The 18,319-nt window shown below is 49.3% G+C and overlaps 4 protein-coding genes across 4 annotated transcripts in view; 2 read left to right on the top strand and 2 right to left on the bottom strand.

The window, feature by feature from the left end:
- Positions 1 to 424: 424 nt before the first annotated feature.
- On the bottom strand, positions 425 to 972 carry TGME49_203100 (hypothetical protein). The gene is made up of 2 exons (XM_002367551.1): positions 746 to 972; positions 425 to 690 (listed from the first exon to the last, which is right to left on the bottom strand). Exons 1-2 carry the CDS (start codon positions 886 to 888, stop codon positions 492 to 494), a joined length of 342 nt encoding a protein of 113 aa, XP_002367592.1. The 5' UTR covers positions 889 to 972; the 3' UTR covers positions 425 to 491.
- A 293-nt stretch (positions 973 to 1,265) lies between these two features.
- TGME49_203110 (citrate synthase, putative) lies at positions 1,266 to 5,932 on the top strand. The gene is made up of 10 exons (XM_018779238.1): positions 1,266 to 2,545; positions 2,720 to 2,888; positions 2,994 to 3,148; positions 3,328 to 3,523; positions 3,749 to 3,869; positions 4,204 to 4,347; positions 4,574 to 4,663; positions 4,765 to 4,914; positions 5,066 to 5,311; positions 5,467 to 5,932. Exons 1-10 carry the CDS (start codon positions 2,404 to 2,406, stop codon positions 5,581 to 5,583), a joined length of 1,530 nt encoding a protein of 509 aa, XP_018637370.1. The 5' UTR covers positions 1,266 to 2,403; the 3' UTR covers positions 5,584 to 5,932.
- Positions 5,893 to 8,738, bottom strand: TGME49_203120 (hypothetical protein). The gene is made up of 2 exons (XM_018779239.1): positions 6,978 to 8,738; positions 5,893 to 6,341 (listed from the first exon to the last, which is right to left on the bottom strand). The coding sequence occupies exons 1-2, from the start codon at positions 8,268 to 8,270 to the stop codon at positions 6,084 to 6,086; spliced, it is 1,551 nt and encodes a 516-aa protein (XP_018637369.1). The 5' UTR covers positions 8,271 to 8,738; the 3' UTR covers positions 5,893 to 6,083.
- Positions 8,739 to 11,838: 3,100 nt separating this feature from the next.
- TGME49_203135 (dynein heavy chain family protein) overlaps positions 11,839 to 18,319 on the top strand; it is a gene marked incomplete at both ends in the record, with an annotated part of 52,976 nt that continues 46,495 nt past the window's right edge. The window contains 10 exons of the mRNA XM_018779240.1: positions 11,839 to 11,966; positions 12,312 to 12,486; positions 12,739 to 12,852; positions 13,266 to 13,506; positions 13,654 to 13,879; positions 14,212 to 14,470; positions 15,163 to 15,361; positions 15,832 to 15,964; positions 16,387 to 16,831; positions 17,972 to 18,223. Coding sequence (XP_018637368.1) covers positions 11,839 to 11,966; positions 12,312 to 12,486; positions 12,739 to 12,852; positions 13,266 to 13,506; positions 13,654 to 13,879; positions 14,212 to 14,470; positions 15,163 to 15,361; positions 15,832 to 15,964; positions 16,387 to 16,831; positions 17,972 to 18,223 — 2,172 coding nt within the window. The remainder of the gene's footprint in view (positions 11,967 to 12,311; positions 12,487 to 12,738; positions 12,853 to 13,265; positions 13,507 to 13,653; positions 13,880 to 14,211; positions 14,471 to 15,162; positions 15,362 to 15,831; positions 15,965 to 16,386; positions 16,832 to 17,971; positions 18,224 to 18,319) is intronic.

The following is an 18,319-nucleotide window of genomic DNA, read 5'->3' as shown; positions in this document are numbered from 1 at the left end:
TTGAGTTCGTGCAACGACCTTCTTGGCATGCGCCGAACCGACATGCACCTTCTGCTGCCTTCTAGTAGTTTTGCTAGGTACTTTTGATGGCGGCAGAACTTTGTTGGACGAAGCACTGGACAGATGTTTTCTCTGTTGCGATTGTTGACGCTCGCATGCTCTTTCGGGTGATCGTTCATTCGCTTCATCATGAGCAATAGATGGTGGCGTGAGCCGCCTATTCCGGAAACTCGGTTGGCACAGAAATCGCAGGGTGGGCTGCGAGTGGTTCAGACCAACGGGCGATTTTCGTCGCTCAGGATAATTCGTCAGTTTTTCGACATGCTTGAATCCTGACGCCCGGAACTGAGAATGCTGAGGTTGCCCAGGAGGTGGAGACGTATCGACGTGGGCCCTTCGGGGCTTGGAATTATCACGCATTCTCTGGTTCTCTTGGAATGATGGCCGCTGACGGTCCGAAGGCAGCGCAAGAGGACTAGAGATTCCGGTGGTCATCTGTGAATCGTATATTCGGTGTCGTGGCGAAGGCCAGCCCAGTTGCGAGAATTGTGTGTATCCACCGAAGTTGTAGTCCAGTTCGCTGCGTGGCGGCATATCGTCCGCACAACGCGAAGACATTCGAGACGGTAGAAGTTGCGAGGAACAGCACGACTGCTGCATGACATTCGCGGTAGCATTGTCAGTGTGAGGCTGAGTAGGTGTGCTTGAATTCATATAGTTTGTGCATTTATGCATGCCGTCTCACCTGTTGGAACAGTTCTTCGAACTCGTCATCCAGCGGAGCACTTTGGTCATAATGAAAGTCTGGCTGATTTTGCAAGTACCATAACTTCCGACTGAGTTCGTGCAAATTTCGTGGATGAGCCATGTTTGGGACAGAAAAGGCATGCGCACAAACGAGGTTTCTCTGGTATCGCAAATACCACAAACAGCTGGAACATACAACTCTGCCTTCTGAATCTTCCTCAGAGTGTTTCTACGATTTCCGGCTCTGATATGCGGGAGATCCCCGGCTGCTGATGGAGCGTAGTGGAGCTACACTACAGCCGCGCTGTCAATAAGCAAGATGACTTCACAACATACCAGGCAGACTGTTGAAAAATATGTTACCGAGTTGCGTACGCATAGCGGGACATCACAGCGCCAAAAACTGTATGCCACGAACTATTTAGATGTGATGCCTTGTGTGCTTGCAGAGTGATCAGGTGCCGAGGATTCGTGTTTCACGGAATGGCCCTTCGCTGGCTACGATGATCACACGCTATTCATTTCGTATTTGGAAAACCAGAAACACAGATAGCTCGTTACCGCAAGCAGATGGGATGACTAAACAAAAGAGCAGCGTTCGATTCCCGTGGTGCTGAGAGGCCCTTGCGGGCCAGCTATCCTTCTTGTGATCTACACTGAGTACAGGCGCTTTGTTCAGGTTTGTTGTCGATTAGGTTCCAACATAATTTCCTTTACTTGAGGGTCACATTTCTAAACGCACAACTATATGTGCCAAAAAAGTTGGTGGTCATCTCGGGCGACACTTGCCTCTTCAAGGCAACGGAGACAAAACTTATTTACGGTTTTCAAGTAGGGATATCCCAGTGTAGTGGTACTGGTCCCACGTTTTTCCATCTGTTCAACCTGTGTGCCACCCGATCCAGATTTGCTGACATGACATCTATGCGCGAATCAGACAAGACTCTCATTAAGCTAAAAATGATTTACTGCGTCGCAGATCTCCTTTCATAGTGAGTAACTAAATATACAAAACGTTTCATGTAGAATCACCACAAGACAGCAGGATACAACGGCCTCCACGTGGGATAAAGTGAAATAGTACACTTTAAAGGGCGGGTAGCTGGTACTGCTGAACGACAGTGCACAGAGAAAGATCGACACGCTTGCGCTAGGCGGCAAGTAGCGGGCACGAGAACATAGTACAATGTACCTAATCTGTGTGGCGATTACACCTGTGTCGAATCGAATGGACGTCCCGATTCCTCAGAAGAAACACCTACTAGAAACTGAGCCGTCGTGTCAGGTTTCATTTGTTTTACGATCAAGCCCTCATAGTTTACTCTTATGACTACGGAAGGGTCGCCAAAAACAATTATATTTCCCGAAAGACACAGGGATGCGGGCACGCATGTACAAGCGTGGTCTGTTAAGCGGCCGCATGCCGATGCCGGCCGGGGTTGTCCAGTGCCCGAGCAAAATTATGGTATCACCATGAGTAGTATCCTCTTTTTCTGGCAGATTTGAACGCAGAGTCCTTGAGAGCTTTTGTGGCTTACCGATCAGTCCTCCTCACTGCCGTTCTTGGCTTCATGTCTGTATTTGGGCCTTCAATAAACACGTCGTTCACCACTTGATGCTCAGGCAAGGCCTCCCATCAGCATTTCTCTTTTGACCATGAATCGCCTCAGTGTGATCAATGCACACCTGCGTCCACCCGGAGCCAACACCGCAGACAATTCCGAAGGTCAGGAGAAACGTAGAAAAACTGTCGCCGCCTCTTCGAAAGACATATTAATCGTTGTCGATGAAAGGACTGGTGAGATTGCAGTAATTGTGCACAGACAGAAACTGAATTCGTTTTACCGGTTATGGCAAAAAATCAGTTCCGTCACGCAGTGTTCGTGGCACAGCCATTCAGGCTCAAACTGACGAACGGGTGAGAGATGATCTTCTTTATGGTGGATTGGCGCGATTGTGCGTTTTGCTCAAGGGAATGAATACACTCTATCCATACAAAACGACACTGTCCAAGCGAAAGACTTTGGAAAGATCCGAGTACCCGGTGGCCCATCGTTGCGCATCTACGACCCGGGCCAAATGAACACTTGTGTTTGTAGCTCGCGAATAACTTACATTGACGGAGCAAAAGGCATTCTCAGGTAAAGGCATACTGAATGCATCGGCTCTGCAGTGCTGGTCCCATGGGAGGGATCAGAGATAGTTTTGGATGAGTTGATGTGCTTGTGTTGCGTCTGTCATCGTAGATATCGCGGATACCCTATCGAGACATTGGCAGAGAAAGTATGTTTTGAAGAATGTGCTTTTCTGTTAATGTATGGAGAGCTTCCCTCTGCTTCCCAACTGGCGTCATACACCGCAACGCTTAGGAGACTAGCGGACATTCCCACAGATTTGAGACGTACGTCATGCTGTTTGTAAGGGTTGTCTTGCCAGCATGGGGCAAACGTTTCCTGCCGCCAACCGGGTCCACTAAAAGATAGGAGCTCCTCTGAAGCGAAGTGGATTTATTGGAAGAATCCGTTGCCATTTTTGTTATAGACTGCTCGTATCCCGCTCACTTTGTTGGTACGGTTGCAGGGCTGATTAAAACCTTTCGACCGGATGCACATCCTATGGGCATGCTGATGTCGTGCTTGGCTGCTGCGGGGACCTTATTTCCAGAAGCCAATCCCTGTATCGCCGGTCAAACTGTCTACAAAGATGTCCTTGTCAGGAACAAGCATTTACTTAAGGTTCTGGCAATGATGCCCGCTATTGCAGCGAACATCCAACGGTACTTGCTCAGCGAACGCCTCAAAGAACCAGCCGTTTCACTGAATGTCATAAATACAGGCCTTGCCTTGATTTCCTCGGCAATCTGTTGCCATCACGAGCACGTTTTGTTAGTTTTTAAAGTCCGATTGAATCTGTGGAACCACGAACGGCCTCCTCACAAATGGCCACCCATCTCCATATCTTGATTAAGGCATGTTCGTTATTGTGATGATGCACACTTCAGGCATCGGCAAGGGCTACAGCTTGTCAATCCTGATCCCAAGCTCGGTTTCACAGCGAGCTTCATGGCTATGATGGACAGACGAGGTGATAGTGCATGCTATTCTCATCCAGTGCTCGTCAAGGTGAGGATAAGTGCATGATTCCTGATTTTGTACTGAAAATTCCAACCACGTTGGTGTTGGAAAAGCAGCGTGGAACAAGAGAGATGATAATCCTGCACAACCATTTACTCCTGTCAGGAGCAACGTAATACAATGCAGCTTTCCTTTTTCATGTTCTTGTCACTGCCGTAGATCGCCCATGAAAAAGATGCGTTTACGTGCAGTTCGCGTCTTCTCGTATATTACGATTCAGTTTGTTGAAGCTATGGTCCAGGTACCAACTGTGTCGGCCCGTCGCACGACAGTTCTATCACCATTTCCGTAACACCGTCGCTGTACACCCTCTTCTTCGCAGGCCTTGGATATTTTATTTATCCTCCATGCGGATCACGAACTGAACTGTAGTACCGCGGCTGCTCGCCATGTGGCCTCTTCAAATGCCGACATCTACACCTCGATGGCAGCTGCAACTGGAGCGCTCTATGGGCCACGTCATGGAGTAAGGTGCTGCAGTAGGGAATGTGTTGAATACCAACAGACTATCGGTTGTTAGCATTGTTAAACTCTCACTACAGGCACGTGCCTTTCGAAGCACCATATTATTGGAGGCCTTGAGGTAGTTTTTCTCTCCAGATAGACATGCTGGCAAATGCGTGTTGTAAAGTCGCCATCGAGGGTTCATGCTGAGTCAATTGTACGCCTTGTAACGACGGTCACACATTCAGGGAGCAAACGAGGCTGTGGTGCGCATGCTGGAACGCATTAAAACAATCGGAGCCGTACCGGAATTCATTGCAATGGTAAAAGATAGAAAGGTGAGCTGACACCTCAAGTGCCTTCCCTCACCGGTGGAGAGTTTCACAGCAATGACGATGCCCGCAAACCACACGCAACCGGTCGTGCTTTATTTGAACAGGAGAAACTCATGGGTTTCGGGCATCGAGTTTATAAAAGCTATGACCCGAGAGCGAACATCATCCGTCAAGTGGCGGAACTAGTTTTCAAAGTCGTCGGAGACTCGCCGCTTATTGAGGTTGCTCGAGAACTCGAACGCGTGGCCATGAAGGTATGCGTACGCTATCAACACTGTAATCTAGCCTTATATTCACCACGATCACAAACACTCCCAAATGCACTCAGCAGCAATATGGTCACGAATGCTGGGATGGCACTCGAAATACTGCGTAGACGCCTACGCGACCCTCTTTGCGCTCCAGGACCCTTACTTTACTACGCGACGTCTATACCCAAACGTCGACTTCTACAGCGGCATTATTTACAAAGCAATGGGCTTCCCTATAGACTTTTTCCCTTTGCTCTTCGCCATTCCGCGAACAGCTGGCTGGACCGCCCATTTCAACGAGTTCATAAACGATCCGGAGAATCGTATTGCAAGGCCCTTCCAGGTGTACTTAGGGCACGGCCTCCGAAGCGAAGTACCTCCCATCGAAGAACGGCAAGAGGTCAGCGTGATGGGCTTAAAGAAACCTTGGCACTGTGGAGTGGTTGCCAAACTTAAAAGCAGAATCTGGCATATCAAAAACTGCCTACAAACGTAAGTCTACTGCATATGAAGTGCTACTATACTCAGTTTTTCGTGTCATGTTTGTCTCCTCAGCTCGTTACTGATTCCGCCTTTCAAGTCAAAATATCGGCGGAAGAGCGGCGGCAGCTGCTTTCTGTAGCACGGGACACATCCCCACCACCGAATGCCTTAACGGCAAACGAAATCTGATTTGCGGCGTCGATGATTCCGTACCGCAATCTGACAGTTAGTAACCGTTTGCTCTCTCACATGCTGGGCCTCACCTGAACTGTCGAATCACGAACAATCTACTGGCTATGCTTGCTTCGAGGCATGCAGGGCACCCTTCATAACTCGGTAGCTGATAGTGACTCTCTTCTGTGAACGCTCCGAGAGCTTGTCCCCGGGAAACTAAATAGGTTTATGTTACCGCTAAGGTGTCCATAACAGCATTTGTGACGGTCGTGTTTTCAATGTTTCCGGGCATGGTACCTACATAGTGTCCACAGGACAACATGAGTCGAGCACACGGCTCCTTATAGTAGCCAGGACAACTTAAGTTCCGTCACTGGTCTGCAAGCAGACTAACAAAACAGCGGATTCTCGTTCTCTTGAAAAGACGGGAAAACGTAGCACATGCTCAATCACGTTCTTCGCCAGCCTTACAGTCAGCCGCCAGCATAAAATGAGCGCTTAGCCCACCCGTAGAGTCACTTCTGGTTGAAAAACCCTCCGATGATTAGGATAAGTATGTCCAAAGCCGCCAGGAGGTGTCGTTCAGATTGGCCAGTGGCAGCAGTCTCTTGAGTTGCCTCTGCCGTGATTTCACCTTTTGTTGTTGGACGGTTAGCTTCTGCGTTTGGGACCACTCCCATGTGTGATTTGGAATGGCGAACAAGCTTTCGACGTGCACTCTCACACTCACGCCTCAAACTCTGGATACAGAAGGCAACGTCCGCGTCCATGGCCTGAAAATAAATAACAAAACAAAACCAACTCGTTCCTACGTAGCTGCTTTGTGTTAGTGCCTGGAAGTCACTGATTTGTGACCAAAATATATGAGCGTTTGTAGGTCATCGATGGAAAAATAGTAGTCCTTTTGGTCAGTGGAAGTTGCACCCCTTGGGTTAGTAGAAGAATCATACAGTTCTAAATGCACGACAAACCAGCCTAGATGGGAACACCTTATCAAGAAACTCATCAGGGAATTCACTCTGCGTGCCTTCTACCGCCGCATCTTTGCACCTACACCAGACAGCGACCGCGCGATAATGCCAAAAAGGGAAGCTGTGGGACAGCCAGTTGCGGCATAACACAAGCCAAAGCCTCAATTCCTTTCCTCTCGTTTGCTGCAATGTTACACGACATGAAAGGCGGCAGCACGAGCAAGGCACCTCCTGACTCCGGCCCGCCTCCGGTTGGGGCAGAGTCGCACCCGGATCTGTTTTACTGGTCGGTGTCTGGCCCTGATGCCGAATAACTGTCCGGTGCTGCAATGATATATCCTCAGCCAAGAGAAAGAGAAGTCGACAGAGTGTGACACTGTCACACGCGGCCAGGACTTCAGATGAAGGAGCATAGCATCAACAAGACAATCGACTCACCTGTAGTTCGTCCAAAAACAGAAACACTCCAAATAACCAGCTCGCTTGCTGCAGTGTTACATGACAACATGAAAGGCGGCAGCACGAGCAAGGCACCTCCTGACTCCGGCCCGCCTCCGGTTGGGGCAGAGTCGCATCCGGATCTGTTTTACTGGTTGGTGTCTGGCCCTGATGCCGAATAACTGTCCGGTGCTGCAATGATATATCCTCAGCCAAGAGAAAGAGAAGTCGACAGAGTGTGACACTGTCACACGCGGCCAGGACTTCCGATGAAGGAGGATAGCACCGGCAATACAAACGCCATTCCCTTTCGTTCCAGTTTCGATAGCGGTCAATCGTATGCGGCGATGACGCTGCTTGGACCAGTGTTGCCTGCTCGTGTGACAGACAGTCGCGCAACTTTCTGAACTCTGACAGCGACTTCTTCAACCATTCTGATGAAGGAGCTGTCCCTGATAGCCTGGCCGCACGCCGTCTCTTATCAAGAACGAGGAGCCTGTGCACGTACGACTTATCGCCAGCGTCCACATCTTCTGAATCGGCATCCGACGTAGGACAGTCTGGCGTGCATGCACCTTCACTAGGAGTATATCGTGATGCGATCTTGCAACTACTTGCTCGATACTCTAATGGTAGAGGACTACACTCATCCGACTGCTCGGTAGGCCCCCTAGGTATTTCCGAAGAACAAGTCTGTTTATCTGCAAGCTGGTAAACTACAGCAGTGGCTTCATCAGTGTCTTTCACACCTTCACCCTGACTGCTGTAAGAGCTGCACGCTTCCGTACGATTCGATTCTGTGGGTGGCTGCTGACAAGATGGGATGCCGTTGGCTCCAGCAGCGTCATAATTCAACTGGCTAGCAGTCCTCTGCGAAACCCTAGTGTCTGACACATGTGGCACGGGAGACGACGCCTTCTCTTGCAACTTGAATGGATCGTGAAGGAGACGGTCCATTCCCTCAGAACAGGGGAAGATAGTTTCCATACTATCTTTGCTGGGAGCGGTTCGCCCCTTGACGGAGGCGGAAACAATCTTTGGCAAGCGGCGGGCCTCGTTTCGAACAGCAAGCAGGTAGGCTTCCGCGAGCGGTTGAAGCAACTCACAACTAGCTTCAGCATCTCCGCATGCATCCACTGCACTGGAAGCTGCTGCAACAACTTCGGTTGCGTCACAGAAGGCGTCCAAGGCGGCGCTGGAACTGGCCACCGGCAGAACCTGCTGGGGAAGGAGCGAGTCCTCCCACCCGTCATCGGGGACTGAGACTCCTGGTACTTGCTCTGATGCATTCATCTTTACTATTGATGAAGACAGCACGAAATGATGTTGAGTAAAATGGCTACATAGGAAGACCAAAATTGCCAGCAACTTTCGAGGGACACGATTGTAGAGCCACGACTGAGGGACCAACACCGGCTAGTAGACAAATGGAACAGGCACCTTCCGCGGAAATGCCAGTATCGCGACTACCATACAGCTGTGTTCTGTGCTTTGGGAGTGGGAAGAACAGAAGCACTCCATGATCCTGTGAAATGGCTTGAGAGTGGACTCCAATGCGGGCCTCTGAAAACTTTCAGCTCGCATGCACCGGACGGCCTTCGCGTAGGCTCGCGTGCTTTTTGACAGTGCTGAGGAACATCACTGCCTTGCTGAAGGTTCCGCCCCATCCGATAGGGCATATGAATCAAATTTTATCACCGAAACTGCCCATCAAGTTTCCACGCGTGACATTCTTGTTGTTTTTAAAAACCGCTGAAGTGCGTACGGTCTGAATGATTGCATGCCCGGTTGCATGCACGCCATCCAGCAGGGTCCGAGCACTGCTGAACGCTACCCTCGCCAACAGGTGCGATGTTTTCAGCGTTAATAATTGAAAAGATCTCCATATGAATGCAATTCGGAAGGGACAGGTTTACGTGGGTGGTTTCCTGGTACTCGGCGTCTCCGTAGACTTGAGGTCGGCCGCTGCGTGGCTGTTGAACACTTCATTTCCATAGGACGCTGTAAATGGTATACTTCTTCTGCCTTGGACACACTATCCCATCCACTACGTGCGGCGCAGTGGATAAGTTCTGGCGATGGGACATCTACTCAGTAGAGCGGATTCAATGTGTGCAGCACGTCCGCTGCTCCTTAACACAGTAGCTATGCCTTTCTAGCTCCGTCGTATCATGTGGCACACTACGACGTGTGAAAGTTACACCATGCAACACCTTGAAACAACCCGATTTTCGAGCTTCTTTGAAATTATATAGCGACATAGTGTCGTATACAACCTGAACGGAACTTAAGACAGATCAGCAGGGGCTTTTGAAATAGCATAGGAGACGGCGGTAGCATCTAAACGAAAATCGTTGTTCTTGGACGTAGATGCACCGGTGCACGAACCGACAGCTTCAGAATTTGCAGTCGCAGGGGAAATAGGCGTTGCGACAGCAGAAGTGTCTCGTAGGAAATCTCGACTCATCATTGATTTCATTGGAACATTGAGTTATCAAGCACTAGCTCCTGACATCTACACGATGTGCGACCGGTGTTCTAGCGGTGGTTCACGACAGTCTGTCAGAGGTTCAAACACCTGAGGTGGCAGAACCGAGACTTCTCCGACATTTTGTCACTCTCTCGCTGTGGCGAAAGATGGCTACTGACTTTTAGAGCATGCGACGCACCAGCGGGATTTTCCAGCTGGTATCAACAGAAAAGATGAAATGCAGTTAGTTGTTAATATACGGAAATCCATAAATGTGTTGCATACCAAGTATGTAGACACCTGCCTCCAGTGTACGGATTACATGCAGGTATTCCTCTATACTCACACAGACGCTTATCCTGTAGGTTGCCCCGATGAGAAACCCTTTATTCTCCGTTTAGTATGTTGTGTTTACAAACACGCGGTAAACATTGCTTTGCAGCTTGGTTGAGACGATGGCCTGTACTTGCGTTGGGGGCATTTCACTTCATATAGTTGAGTCTGAAGCACTTCGATGAGGCACTATATCGCCCGCGGTTCGTCCTGGTACCCCCTTTACAGTGCGCTGTGGTCATCCTGTGCCGCACCCGTCGCTGGTTTCGACGTCAGCACGCATTAGACTGCGAGCCTGCGAGTGAATCTGTGGTCTACATAATCTATCATAGTGGAAGCCTTTTGGCAAAGGCAGGCGATCTACAAAATCAACCGCTTGTGATGCAGTGCGTTCTGAAAACGATATTATCTGTGGCATGTATAAAACATGGACGTAGTCTGAATTGCATGCGAAAATAACAGTATGAGGGTGTACAGGACGCCTAGTGAACTGCTAAGCAACATGCATAGAGCACCCAACCCTCTGCTATGATCCAACTGAAATGCTGCATGGATCGGTGCTACAGCAATCGTGCTGAACGTAATTAGACCACGAGAGCTTCGTGTGAAAACCGCACCGGAGTGTCCCTACAATGTTTGACCGTCATTAAGCGATGAATCTTATTTTTCGTCGACCAACACATCCGATTTTTGAATGTCATGCCGGAGGAGTTACGCGGTAAAGCCTTGTCAGTCGAGAACACGGCTCCAGTGAATCTGTTCCATCTCCTGTTCTTGTCATATTTGGTTCCACAGTGTCGATGAATCTCCCAATGTACGTCATTCGTTGTAGTTCGCGCCGAAAATGATGTACAGTTTTCTGGCCGCGACGCTCCTCCTCCCAGAGCGCGCATGTTCGGAGCAGGTCGGGGATCACCTGTCCCCTTTTTCTGCTTGCTCCACCTTATTGTTTCGGAATGAAAAGACACTGCCCATTGTTGCGTCAATAATCTGCTTTGTTTCCATTTTCCCCGCCGTGGTTTGTGCCCATCCTTTTCTTCCTCCCTGCAGAAAATGGCGTTGTGAAAGATCGCCTTTTGAACTGGCAGCGTACGGGGCGCGATTTGCTCATGCTGCGGAGGTGTAATGCTGGCTTACACAGAGCGTATTGAATACGAAATGTGCCTGTACACGGACTTGGAAAAGTCAGCCGGTAAAGATGAGTCGTAATAAAAAGAAAGGGGTCTCCTCTAGTCAGAGACCTCCGTGTCGCTGTTTCCACTCGACAATTATACCACAGTAGACGGTTTGGACCAAAGGAGCAGCGGAAAGCAGAGGTTTCTCTGTCAACCACTGTTTTTTGGTGCCCCAGTTTGATACAAGCAGCAAGAAAAATAGTAGCTGAAGGTGGATCTTGAGTGAGGGTTTCCTTCAAGCAACTTCCCCCAATGTCTGCAAGTGCGTGCATCTGTGTTCTAGCTCCCCCATTCTTAGCGAGAATTGCATAGTCTTGCAAGGCCAACCGCCGCCAACCGCTGTCAATGAAACGGATTATTCAGCCAGCTGGTGTACCTTTTGCCCCTGTTGACAAGATCACCTCCGAGCTGAACCCGCCGGTGCCAGTCGATAGGTGGTCAAGCATGATGGCAGTTGTTTTCCTGTTTTTTTCACTCGTACATCCATAGATCGATGCTGAGGAGCGAAGTATCCCCCTCTCGTCTTTTGTGCAGTTCCGGCATCACATACTAGGGAGCACTTAGGGCTCTTCATTCTTGCAAACGAATGCATGCTTTGGCTGACCAGGTCTCTTTTATGCAGGCAGTTATTGTATAGCATGAGGACCAAGGATTGTCCTTTGTTGTCAGTACAATTGGACCAATTTGTTTCTACTTTGTTTTCAATGCCAGTGAAAACCCTGTGAAGTTGAAATCAAGGGCGCGTCTTGCGAAATATACTATGTATTTGCAAAGGACCGCGTAAACACTGATTTTGGACATTATTACGAAGCGATACTAATGCCGCTCAAACCCATCATCATCTGCGCCTACTAAGCCAAGTGTGTTTTGTGGCTCTGCAACCATGGCTGAGAAGAAAGAGCCTGATGCCCGCCTTTTGTGGGTTGAGAAGAGGGTGTTTGCGGCGTTCGGAATGAAACGACACGTGTGGGAGAAATTCAGGAGAGCTTTCGAAACTGACGAAAACTCCTTGTAAGAAAAACATCGCCTAAAGAGCAACACGGCCGCACCACGTTCCGCCCGCAATGGGCAGACCCATATTCTTCGTCGGCACGGCAGGTTACTTCCGCTCTAGATGTTTCCTACTGCTCCGTCCGGGGTAGTCGCGGATGGGATAGACCTCCTAGACCCTACTGAAAATCCGGACCTTCAGAGAAAGCCGGAGTTTCACATCAGAGGCAATGTAACAAATAGGATTAGAGTGGTTGCAAACAAGCAGAGAGACTGTAATCTTCAGTTTCCGGGTGAAAGTGGGTTGCTGAGCACTTGGTTGCCACGTCAGTTTATCTGCCTCCCTTTGTTTGGATGCTGAAACAGGAAATCAGTTGTCAATTTTCTGGACGATGCCGAGAACCATTTCGTTCTCTTCCAGACGGGAAGCTCGCCTGACACCGTTATCGCATCTGTTCACGAAGTTCCGCAACCCTGTCAGATGGGAAAGAAGAAAAACCTTTTAATGTTGAGAGCGGAGAGAAATGTTGTCATCACGAGCGTAAGTTCAGTTTACAGTGGCTCTACTGTACCAGGGATTCGAAACACTGTGTTGAAAAACTAGACTGAATCCTTATGCCGGAGGACACTGGCGAGCAAGACTTCGTCTTTTTGTGACCCGAAGAAGTGAAATACGCGTGCTGTCCACTCCAAAATGAAGACAGCCCGTGACAGCCGTTCACCTACCTCTGGAAATCGATACATTAGTGCTTCCTCATCTGACCATACCTGCCATTCGCTGAAATGCCTGCAGGAGAATGTCGAGTCGACCATCCTCTGTCTAGAGGTCACAGCTGCGATCATGGAAATGCTCCATGAGATGTGCAGCGCCGTCTACCTTAGCACTTTGTCAAATCCCGCTAACCAAGTAGGAAACATGTTGACTTGGCCATTTTGATGCAGAGGTTCACGTCGCAATACGTCAAGCACGTCCGTCACGGAAACATGTAAATCGAATTAATAACTTCGAAAGCAATACACATGTTTCGCCTCCTGTGCGCAAAGAAAAACGGCACGAGCACTTGCGTAATGTTAACCAGCTCCCCTGACTCGAAGTACATTTAGATAGACGCAAAACGGCATCAGCACCCCTTGGGAGACGCGACACACATCAGCTGGATTTGCCTCACTGCATTTGATGAAATAATCTACGCTACATTCGATTATCAAAACGTATCTGGTCGACATGTGACACTCGAAAACTGACCGAGGCTGTACCATGTCGCAGCGACGCCGCCTCCTCTCGACAGAGCACGAATTTCCGATGGTCTGGACCTGCAGGCGGGTCTTTCACATTTTGTAACGAAGGACATTCTTGAAAAGTATAACCGGTTTCTGGCAAAATTGCACGCAACCGTGGGGGTGATGAGCGGGCGGACCCTCTTGCCGACACCTCCGGACGATCTCCCGGGCGACAGTTCGACTTCAGAAAAGCTACATCTTTACGAGGACTCAGTGATCATGTGGACAAAACAAATTCGTCTTGTGTTGGAGAAGAACCCCGCTCAGTCTCTGAACGACGGTGAGAGCTCCGCCCATCGCGCATCTCCTTGTCGCCGGTGTAGTGCCGGACAAAAAAGACACTCTGCCCCTAGAAGGGCATCTGACCTCGGAAGTTGAGCTGCATAGGATACCGTGTCAGCTTCTCAGCTTCCATCCTTGTCTTCAGGCCAGAATCCTGAACCCCTTGAAGAAATCCAATTCTGGGAAAATCGAGCCGCAAATTTGGACTCGGTCAGCGAGCAGCTGGCAGACGAAGCGGTACTCCATGTCCAACAGTTCCTCCAACAAAATGAAAGCACATACGTCTCTCCCTTCAACAAACTACGTAGAGAAGTTGAAGTCGCACGCGAAGAGGCCAGAGATAACGTCAAGTTTCTCTCTACGTTGAAGCCGTGGTGCGTTCTCAGCGAACAAAGATAGCATTCACACACCCTACGCGGTAACCGGGAATTCTTGTTCCCCTAGGTTTGGGAGCAGCGGATACAAGAGGAACAGTTAATGCAAAAACACAACTGCAGGCACAATCACTTCTGTCAGCTGATTGACGACGTGCGGTATCGGTTAGTATTCATTTGCCAGTTTTAGTTATTTTCGCTCCAAAGAGAGCGACGTCACCGACGTTGAGAACTCCCCTCTCTTTAGGATGCATTGACGGATAGACGGAGGAAGTGCTAATCATCGACATGGCATTAGCAATATGTTTGTTGCGAACACCAAAATGCAGGCTAGTGCGATTGATGGACGAGACAATTGATTTTACGACGCTCGAAAATCTCTTTGAGCCGATTCTACAGAACATTTTGCTGATATGGGAACACTCTGAGTTCTACAATACCCCGGCACGTCTCGTTGTGCTGATGAAGGAAATATGCAATGCCATAATTGCTCAAGCGCTTCGATACATCAGCGGGAAGGAGGTCTTCAAGCATATTCAGAACGACGACCCCAAGGAAGCCCTCGACAAGCTTGGGACGGCTCTCACAGTGAGTCGTTGAAACGATTGCATGCAACGAGGGGATAAAAAGACAAATTTCATGGCCCATAGATCACATCCCCAAGTGCTCGCCACCCAAAAAAGAGGGGGCTACACGGATCTACGCCACAGAAGACCGGTCGTCACGCAACATGCAGAATATACTGCGGCAACGGCCACTCAGCGGAAAACGCCCGCGGCTTGTAACACCACCTAAAAGAGAGAGGATTCCTCCCAAAGAATTCTAGACAGCAGGCTTCGTATATGCAAAAACAGCAATGGGGTATCGAAATGAGGGGTGGTTGTGCGACTGGGATGATCTGCAGCTGTGGCCTTTCGCGTGTCCGTTTATTCTGATGTCTCCCAAATGGACAGAGGGAGTAGAATTCGTTAGAACTCGACAGTGCTGCATTTCCTTCTCCTTCACTTTTGTGGTCTACATAATGCGTACTCGCCTTCGCTGTAGCTCCCTGTTATCAATTGTGTCAAACAGGCTACTGCCGCTGAGCGTACTCCCAGTACGATGGTACTGATCATACTAGTAACCAAGGAGCACCTTTCTCTCGATGTTAATGCGACTGATAACAGTAATCCACGTATCACGGGTGGAGCGTAACGAATGTGCAATAGCAAGAGTTTCGTAAGAGACGTCGACAGCGACTCAGTGTCTCAGTGTGATTTATGCCCCGGCAATGAGTGCAGGTGTGCAACAACTTCAAAAAGGTCTATCTGAAGTACCGCAGCCAGGCAGAAAGGGATGGATGTCCCTGGCAAACAAAGAATGAGGCTCTCTTTTTGCGCCTGGATACATACAGAGAGCGCAATAAGGCCCTCCACGACTTTACTAAAACGGTGGTGCAGTTTAACAAGTTGGAAAAAATCGAAATTTGTGGCACAAAAGGTGCGGTACACGCAAGGAAACACAGCATGAACCGGCATGCTATACTCCCTCATAGACTTACTCCATGTAAACATTCCTTGAATGCCCACGAGCGCTTCGGACAGATCGACCACTGGTTCGAGAGACAAGAAGATAGAAATTCTCGTTTCAATTTGTTAGACGGTGATTTGCTGGCAAGAATTCGACGTACTATACGAGTATAGGACCATAGCAGTAACATATGTGCTAAGTTGAGAGTGGACTACCGAATGAAGAAGTGCGCTCCAACGCTAGTTTGAAAAAGGTGTACATACGCGTGACATTTCAGGCCACCTGGCAGAACACACAATTGCATCGATCCGCGGAGTCTAGCAACTCGGCTGAACTCTACAGAGGGTCGTGTGGATAGGGGAGGCCTTCCTCGAACGCAAGCGCATACCTTGGCAACTTACTGACAGTACGCTCATGGTATCACTTGTTTTTTATCTCAGGAAAGGCCCTAACAAACAACGTTTTGACTTTGTTCGAGGAATTCAAGAGCCTCGTCGACGATTTTCAGCAGGTCGACTACGACGTCATGGATGTCGACTGTACACAGCTAGATGACCACTTCTACAGGTTCCGGTAAATAACCACCGTAGGGCAGACAACTGTGACGATACTGGTTGTTCTGTGCTGCATGGGGAGACGGTGAACACGCACTCCTCAGCGATTCCCAAGTCATGTCTGCATAATTTTGATCGCTGTAGATACTCGAAAAGCCTAGCCACATGGTCGCGTGGCGCTTACCCAAAACGCGATAGTACCGTTAGCACGTGACGCGGAAGCAGGATCATTTCCGGTCGATTTGAAGAGTAAACCCCCAGCCCCGTCAACTGTGCCACCCCTTTCAGCAACTATTTGATTCGTTTTGAAGAGTACTATGAATTGAGAGTACAGTTAAATTTGGGCTTTTTTTAACACGTGCGCGCTACCATACGTTCAAGTAAATGCACTCTACACCATTCCAATTTGACAGACCGTGAGTTTCCGCTTTTGCCATGCAGATGTAACGTCAAGGAGCTGGAGCAGAGGCTGACGTCTGTGCTGACGGCGGGCTTCGACGACAGCAACACTATCTTAGGTAGGATCAAACTGTTTGAGTCGTTTGGGAGCCTCCTGGACAGACCAATCATCAAAGACGAGCTGGAGAAGAAACATGCTCTCTTGCTTCAACAGTACAAACAAGACGTGAAGGAAGTGCAGAAGATTTTCAAAGAAGGCTGTGCAGCCATCCAGCAGCAAGCAGGAAACGTACCAGGCTTTGCAAACCAACCTCCTGTTGCAGGAGCCCTCTTTTGGGCACGTGCCCTGAGAGAGCGAGTAGAAGAGCCTATGCAGCGTCTGTTGGTCTTCAGCAAGAGCGTCCAGGAAAAACCCGAAGAGTTCAAGGAGGTCGAGAAACAGTACCACTGCGTTGTCAGGGCCATTCGAGAGTACGAAGAAGAGATAGTGAGGCTCGTTACTGACCACGATCGAAGCATCTTTTTTGCGGTGACGGGTTCCGTTCCTCGACGGGCCACATTTAACCCTCACACTATACAAATCACCTGCGTGACACTCGAATGGGGCAAAAGCAAAAGCCACGTTGGCGTTATGAGGCACCTTGCGTTCCCCTGACTGGCACGTCGGAACAAGCGAGGCAACTTCACAGAATCTAGCAGAATTGGTCGTCGCATTGTGGAGGTCGTGTACATAAATGAGGAAGGAATCGCTGCCTGTGTCTCACAACAAAAGCCATATTCAGCATCGTAGGTGTGGTAAAGGATTACAACGAACTTGGGTATCTGTATCCAAATTGAAACCATATTGACTTTCCTAGGTGTGAATAGGAATCAAGAACGAGGCTGTTAGTATTCATAGATGGTGTCTACGTCGGTATCCTAGATATCATACTGTCTCGGTTTACTCGATTTGATTTATAGAGTGACGGATAGCGGACCGGTCGAACAGAGACCGTATCTACTTTTTGTTTGATAGTAACAGGACATGGTCTAGTTTTGACTTTGCGTCCTAAATGCGGCTTTTATGTTTGTGATGACTGTAGCAGTCAGCAGCGAACTTGCGCCTTCGTCATGATTTCTGAATACCATGGCAGACAGGGGGGAATATGACACTCGCTTGTAGTCTGAGGGCGTCGCCTCCGTCCACAAAGGTGGCCAGTCTTAGTAGATAATAGAACCACAGCGCAGTTGATATAGACGGAGCATAGGCGCAGAGAAAGCACGTGTGTATATACAGCTCACGCGCATATACCGGACACACACTGTTTCGAATCCGTGACTACAAAATCGTAAGAAGGCCTTGGATTTGGGGGGATACCGATAAAACACAAGATGTGCCCGGAATACACTAGTCGATTGGGCTCTCCGTAGGAAGCAAGGGAACTGTATTGCCAGTGGAGAGGCAAGCTCTCAGGCTCCCTGAGATCCGATGGACACACTTGTGTCTCCTTTTCAAGCGTGTGGCAACTGCACCGTCTCTCGCGCTTTGCTCAGATGCCACTGCGTAGACCTCCGGTCAGTCTCAAGACAGAACTAAGCTTTTGCCTATGCATCATTCGCTGTGCAAGTGATCGTTTACAATCTTCAGCGCACACGGTGGGGAGACACGTCTGTGGAACCTACTAAGGAGAAGCTCGGAGATCTTCTCCTCCGGCGAACGGAGAACGGTCTCCTCAAGGTCAACTTCGATCCGGCACTCACTCGCCTAATGCGAGAGGTGAAGTACCTCGAAATGCAGGATCTTCCTGTTCCTGGCGGAGCGCGTGAAGTGTACTCGAAATTCGACACCTACCGCCGGCAGACCGACAGCTTGGAATTGATTGTTTCAATGTACAACCAAGTAAGGGTGTTGGCCCTCGAACGTAGAGGACAGAGCAGTTCCAACTTCATGAACAGGGTTACTCGCAATAAAGACGATCTCGTTCTACTGGTTGAT

This window comes from Toxoplasma gondii, chromosome VIIa, assembly GCF_000006565.2.
Source record: "Toxoplasma gondii ME49 chromosome VIIa, whole genome shotgun sequence".
NCBI lineage: Eukaryota > Apicomplexa > Conoidasida > Eucoccidiorida > Sarcocystidae > Toxoplasma > Toxoplasma gondii.
This window is presented reverse-complemented; position numbering and strand designations above follow the sequence as displayed.